At 44.3% G+C, this 7,021-nt stretch overlaps 1 protein-coding gene across 3 annotated transcripts in view; it reads left to right on the top strand.

The window, feature by feature from the left end:
• The first annotated feature begins 210 nt into the window (after positions 1-210).
• The window catches only part of Slc35d2 (solute carrier family 35 member D2), a 31,715-nt gene continuing 24,904 nt past the window's right edge, over positions 211-7,021 (top strand). Inside the window, exon 1 of one of the 3 annotated variants that reach the window (XM_021215807.2) lies at positions 211-359. In XM_021215807.2, coding sequence (XP_021071466.1) covers positions 238-359 — 122 coding nt within the window. In that variant the 5' untranslated portion in view covers positions 211-237. Of the gene's footprint in view, positions 360-726; positions 1,702-7,021 lie in introns of those variants that run through there. The other 2 variants (XM_021215808.2, XM_029547482.1) reach the window with 2 other exon arrangements.

Genomic DNA, 7,021 nt, shown 5'->3' with positions numbered 1-7,021 from the left:
AACAAAATGGAAACGAACCTCAGCCTTTCTGGGGGTGCCAGCTAAGGCAGTTTTTCGGCATTCCCAGGCGGTGGACACCTCCAAGGAGAGAGCGCACTAGAGGCACCAGCGCGGGCTGCGGGGATGCGGGGTGCGGGGCGGGCCGTGGTCGGAGTTCGCGCCCGGGCTCTTCCTGTTCCTGCCGCACCCTCTTCCCGGGCCGCTGGGGGCGGGCCCGCGAGCTGGGTTTGGGCAGAGATGGAGGAGCCAGACGCGGCGCCGCTGCCCTCTCGCCTGGCCAGGCTGCTGTCGGCCCTCTTCTACGGCACATGCTCCTTCCTCATCGTGCTGGTCAACAAGGCGCTGCTGACCACATACGGGTGAGGCTTGTTATGAGGGATGCAGGGTGGCCGGGGCTTGGAAAGCCGAGTGTGCTCTGCCTTTACCAAGTCACTACCCAACAAAGTCCACTTGGGATCAAGAGCACACACCAGCTGAACTTGGAAAGCCACCTTTGCAAACATTAAATAAGTACACCAACTGAGAAAAAAAGTGATTACTTAAGACAGGCATTCATCAGGTAGCTCGCGCTGGCCTCGAACTCAAATCCTCATGACTGAGCCCCTCTGGTGCTGTTATTACAGGTTACAACATCATAAACATAAATGTATTTTGGGCAAATCATTACCTTTTAATCTTTGTGGTGTTTTTGAGACAGGGTTTCATGCACCCCAGGCTAACTTCTGGACTACCTAATAGTTTTCCTGTCTCCACCTCCGGTGTGTAACACCGCACCTGTTTGCTGAGGAAGCAACCCAAGGCTTTTCATTCTCACCGAGATACATCTCCAGCTCCAAGCAAAACAAACGAAACAAAACAAAAATGCATGTTCCACCGATTACATCTGGACTTGTGTGATTTGTTTATATAGGTTAATCATCCAGTCTCAAATAACCGTCATATCTCTGGAGAATCAGAACAATTAGAAGTTTACAAGATCAGTTTTTGTTGTTTTTGTTTTTGTTTTTGTTTTTTAGATCAGAGTGGAGTGCACCAGCAACTCTGTGCTTCTTTGAACTTATTTGTAAAGACTGTAATAATATCCTATTTAATTCTTCTGTGTGGTCAAATCTGGAGAGAACTGGTTTAAATCTGACCCCGGGGTGATAGCTCTGCTCCCTGGCTATACTTAGCACTTTCCTTAGATGCACAGCCTAGCTGACTATAAGCATGGTTTTAACCTCCCAGGGCCTTGCCTGAGCTGCCACAACCCAGGGTTCTTTGTAAACCCCACAGTTCTGCTTTTTTGTCTTATATTTGGGAAAACTCAGACCCACATCGGGTCTATAGGTTGTAAGTCCAACAGATACTATTGAGTGTCTACTATGCTGATCCCATGGTATGTTCTGGAAAAAGTGGTATGGACCATGTGGAACATCTTCGATGGAAGTTCTGCTTCAACAAAAAACAGGTTTAAGAACTGATAAAGCATTGCAGATGTGACCCAAGAGAGAAGAGGGTCAGAGGTTGGTGCCAGAACATCAGGCAGAAGAGAGCATCAAGAGCTTGGCTTCCTGGAAGAGCAGAGAGAAAGTCAGCTTGGCCGGATGACTGGAAGGGAATGGCCAAGTGCCAACTATACAGGAGGGCGGGGATAGAGCCTTCATTCATTTATTGACACTGTGTGCTCAGGATGTGACAGCCATACTCCCAGGCATACAGGTAACTGAAGTGAATAGAACGGGTAAAACAAACAAACAAACAAACAAACAAAACCCTTAATTCACATCCTAGTGTACCAGCAATAAGCTAGTGCCATTGAAAGTGTGTGTGTGGGCGCGCGCTTGTGTGTATGTGTGTGTGTAAAGGTCAGAGAACAACTTTTAAGAGTCAGTTTTTTTCCATCCACTGTGTGGGTCCCAGGGATGGATCTCAGTTTGTTAGGCCTGGCAGCAGGCTCCTTTGCCCACCAAACCACCTTCCAAGCCTAGAATTCACATGGGTTGGTTCACAGCTACTTCTAACTTCAACTCCAGGGGATCTAACACCCCCTCACAAGCAAATGAATAAAAGTAAATATTTATGAAAAAAACCAGTATGTTAAGTAAAATGAATATACACTTAAGTCAGTTAATACAAATAGTGTAAGGTCATAAAGGGTGGTGGGGAGGCTGTTGGTAGTGTTTGCCTAGCATGCAAAAAACTGGATTCAATCTCTAGCACTACACAATAGTGGACACCTGTCACTTGGGAGGTGGAAGCAGCAAGATCTCTCAAGTTCAAGGCCATCTTAAGCCATCAGAGACCTTGGCTCAAAGTAAAATAAAATGCAAAGGGGCTGGAGAAATGGCTCTGCAGTTAAGGGCATTAACTGCTCCTACAGAGGACTCAGTTTGGTTCCCAGCACCCATAAGTTGGCTCACAACCATCCATAACTCCAGTTCTAGGGAATCCAGTGCTCTCTTCTGGCGGTGCACATACATATATGCAGGCAAAACACCTAAACACATACAATAAAGTAAATCTTAAAAAAAAAATCAAAATCAAGCCGGGCGTGGTGGCGCACGCCTTTGATCCCAGCACTCGGGAAGCAGAGGCAGGCGGATTTCTGAGTTCAAGGCCAGCCTGGTCTACAAAGTGAGTTCCAGGACAACCAGGGCTGTACAGAGAAACCCTGTCTCAAAAAACCAAAAAAAAAAAAAAATAATAATCAAAATCTATAATTAAAAACATAAGGGTGTCATGGGCATGTTTGGGAGCAACTTGTGGTTTTGTCAGCCAAAGGCATTAGAGCTTCTGGTCTGCTGACTGGTTGCAATATTAATGCTTCTAAGAAATAGATTCTTTTTGTTCTCATGAGGAGCCAGTGAACACAGGCCACTGCTGCGAGGACAATAGGTGTCCAGTGCACTGGCCCTTTCATCTTTAAAGCTTTGAGTTCCAGACTAGGGGTGTATGTAGTCCAGTGGTAAAGTGGCCACCTAGCATATAAATCTGGGGTTTCGTATCTATCTAGCACCGAGGGGGGGGGGAGGTGATTATGAGTGAAGTTTTTACTTCAGGGAAGCTAAAGGGCTTTATACTCCTCATAAATACAGATTCCTTACCCTGCTTCATTTCTGTAGTGTAATGTTATATATCCCGGATCTGTTGGAATAACATTCACTTTCTCATTTCAAGATTCTTGAGGCACACATTGTTAAGATGAAGGTTGGAGTGATTTAGTTACAATGTGCCATAGCAACTTGACCCCAGCAATAGCTGTTTGAGAGAGTGTGTGCTAGAGGCCAGAAGGAAGAAGTTCTTGGCAGTTCTCTGATAAGATTGTGGGCATGGATGGAGCTCAGGGGCTTCTTCTGTTCCGTTTGGAACACATTATTTCTGGTTGGGGTACAAGCCTTGTGTGTGGTCTTAGCTTTTTTGTTAATTTAAGTTCACTCTTGTCCTGGCTAGTTTATTGTCAACTTGACACAAGTAAGAAGAGTCATCCGAGAAGAGGAACCACATTTGAGACGATTCGACCTATAAGAAGCCTGAGTGGCATTTCCTTAATTAGTGATTGACGTGTAATGTGTTTATAAAAAGATAAAAAGAGAAGAGATATGCTCTGGTGGATGTGTGATGAGGTGTTGGTGAAGGGGATGTCTCAGCAGGCCCATGCTGAAGCATCCCTTCCCCTTGAGGGACCAGCCACAGACGATAGAGTATAGAATAGAGTTTATTCAGGGCATGGGGAGTCAAGAGGGTAGTAGAGGCAGAGAAAGGCAGAGAGAGAGAGAGAGAGAGAGAGAGAGAGAGAGAGAGAGAGTGTGTAAAGGAGTAGAGAGGCTGGCCATGAGCATGTGGAGAGAGGCGGGGAAAGGAATGGGGAAGGGGTGATGGGACAGAGCCTGAGCAAGAAGGCAAGAGACCAAAAGGGCAAGAGAGGGAGCAGGGGGCAAGCAGTCCCTTTTATAGTGGGTCAGGCCTACCTGGCTGTTGCCAGGTAACTGTGGGGTGGAGTTTAGACAGAATGCTAACAACACGGAAGGTGCCACTCCTGGGAAGGTGGTCCTAGGGTGTAACAAAACAGGCAAAGCAAGCCAGTAAGCAGTGTCCTCCATGGCTTCTGCTTCACTTCCTGCCCTGATTTCCCCCAGTGATAGACCATTTCCTGGAAGGATACGTAAAATAAACCCCTCTTCCCTAAATTGGTTTTGGCCATTGGTTTATCACAGCAACGAAAAATCTTAACTAAGACAGGAATTGGTATCCAGTCACAGAGTATTGTGTGACAGACCTGACCGTGTCTGACCAGGTGTTTTGGGGAGGATGGTGGTGACATTTGAACTTAAGATTGGAAAAGCCATTGAGTGCTCACAACTCAGTGGGCTGTTCTATGGAAGCTTGGAAGATAGGACTGTTGGGAATCATGCAGGCTATAGATGTCTAGCGTGTGAAGTTTCAGAGAGAAGCAAAGATTCTATCGGGGCCATTTAAGGGATTTTTTTTTTTTTTAATTTTAGTTAAGAATCTGTTTTTTCTTGGTCAACTAGAACTGAAGAATCAGCTGTGGATAACAAGAGACCACAACCCCTAGAGCAAAACCTTTGCTTTGCTGGGTCAATTTACTGATTGCTTTGCTGGGTCAATCTACTGGTCAGCTGGGGCTGAAGAGTCAGCTATGATTAAGAAGGCACCAGCATCACTGAAGAAAAATCTGGAAGTATTTCTTTAGGGTCAGCACATAGAAGCTGTAGTCCAGAGGGGGCTCAGGCTGTAACTTGTGCTAGCCACTGAACTTAGCAATGTGTATGAGTTTCCCAGGTGGTATTATTAGTTTTGAAGACATGAAGGGTTTATAGCAAGCAGCTGTGACTTGGCACTTGGAGAGGCCAGGACAAATGTAATACTGGATTTAGCCAGTAGGAGAGAGATTTTGTGAGCATGTATACTTAGAGACTTTCAAGGACTAGAAGAAAAGCAAGACCATCTTGGAATTTGTGTTCTGGGAGTCTGTGGCCAAGTGGCCACAATAGCTATCGTAAGTGCTGTACTGGTGGACTGCCCATGAATATTCTTCTTTATACACAGACATTTACTAATGACATTTAACTTTAAAAACATTGAATGTAAAAGTTGGGCACACCTGTAATATCAGTACTTGGGAGGTAAAGAGCAGAAAGATTGCTAAGTTTGAGGGCCACATGAGCTATGTAGGGCGGCGCCCTTGCCTTAAAAATAAAAATAAATAATAAATAAATAAAGGCCACAGTGGCTCACACCTTTAATCCCAGCACTTAGACAGAGTCAGGTGGATCTCTGAGTTCAAGGTCACCTTGGTCTACAGATTGAGCTCCAGGACAGGTACACAGAGAGTCCTGTATCAAAAAAAAAAAAAAAAAAAAAAAAAAAATCAAACTAGTTTTATTCAGCTCAATAAATATTTGCTCAGAACTTGCTATTCCTATTTGCCCTGTCATTCACCGGAGTCCTCTCTGTGTGTGTGCACACCTACTGCATAATCTCACCAGCACAGTCACACTCTTGGGTGTATGCCCTTCCTTACCTTTGCTCCCACAGAATTCAATTCACAAATTGGCGAACAGGGTTTGGTGGCACCTATCTTTTGTACTCAATACCTTCTCAAGTCTGAGAGTTCAAAAGTAGTCTGGATACAGCACAGGGAAGCTGTTTCAGTAACAGAAAAGCACTCCTCTGAGACAACCTCCCTCCCCGCCCAGAAATGAACAGAGAGTGAACCATAGACAGGCAACTGGGAGTACTGTCCTTAAATGTCTGTTTTATCATTTTGACTTTCTGGAAAGGCATTCTGTCATTATCATTGAGAAGGATGCCAGCAAAAGAGAACCTTAGACGGAAACCACTTTACAATTACCGTAATTACTAGAATAGTTTCAGATTTGGATGCAGGAATGAATACACGGATATGAATGTACAGATGGAGACAGATGATATATAGGTTAAAGTACATTTTGCAACAATGCCTCTTATAAGCACGACTCCTTTGTTCATTTATTTCTCAGTGTTCGTTAATCCAGAAAGAAACGGGAGGGCATGCTATTTAACTTTTTGAGAGTAACCTGTGTATCTGCCTGCCTGCCTTTTCTAAAAATCTGTTTTTCTTATTTTAAATATGTATATGTATCTGTGTACATGAGTGCTGGAAATGGAGTTATTGATGCCTGCTCCACGTGGGTCCTGGGAACTGAACTGGGGTTCCCTGGAACAGCAGTAAGGGCCACTAACCACTGTGCCATTGTCTATTTGGAGACAGGGTCTCAACAACTTGCTCAGGCTGGCCTTGAAGTTGGGATCCTTCTGCCTAACCGTACAGCTGAGACAACGGGCCTGCCTGAACCAATAGAGTTTATTCTTCTTTAATTTTTAATTTCAGTTTACAGTTTCCTATATAGAGGTGTTCTATCGCTATGAAGAGGCACCCTGACCATGGCAGCAATTGGGGCTGGCTTACAGTTTCAGAGGTTTAATCCATTATCATCAGAGGGGGGAAACAAGGCAGCATTCAGGCAGACATGGTGCTAGGAAAGTAACTGAAAGTTCTACATACCAATTCATAGGCAGAGAGAGATAAAGACAAGGGCTGGTGTGGGCAGACCTCAAAGGCTCAGTGACACATTTCTTCATCAAAGCCACAGGTCCCAATGCTTATAATTCCTTTAAATAGTGCCACTGCCTGGTGACTTATCTATTTATTTACTATATGTAAGTGCGCTGTAGTTGTTTTCAGACACACCAGAAGAGGGCATCAGATCTCATTACAGATGGTTGTGAGCCACCATGTGGTTGCTGGGATTTGAAATCAGGACCTTCAGTGCTCTTAACCGCTGAGCCATCTCTCCAGCCCAACCATCAGTTTGGTTTTTTTTTTTTTAATGAAAAAGAAATAGGCAAAATTAAAAAAAAAAAAGTGAAATTCTTGTTGTCTGATCTCTGTCACAGTCTTTTTTTTTCTTCTTATTTTCTTCAGGTTTTTATTTTATTTTATTTTATTTATTTATTATATGTAAGTACACTGTAG

This window comes from Mus pahari, chromosome 16 (assembly GCF_900095145.1).
Source record: "Mus pahari chromosome 16, PAHARI_EIJ_v1.1, whole genome shotgun sequence".
NCBI classification, from domain to species: domain Eukaryota; kingdom Metazoa; phylum Chordata; class Mammalia; order Rodentia; family Muridae; genus Mus; species Mus pahari.
This window is presented reverse-complemented; position numbering and strand designations above follow the sequence as displayed.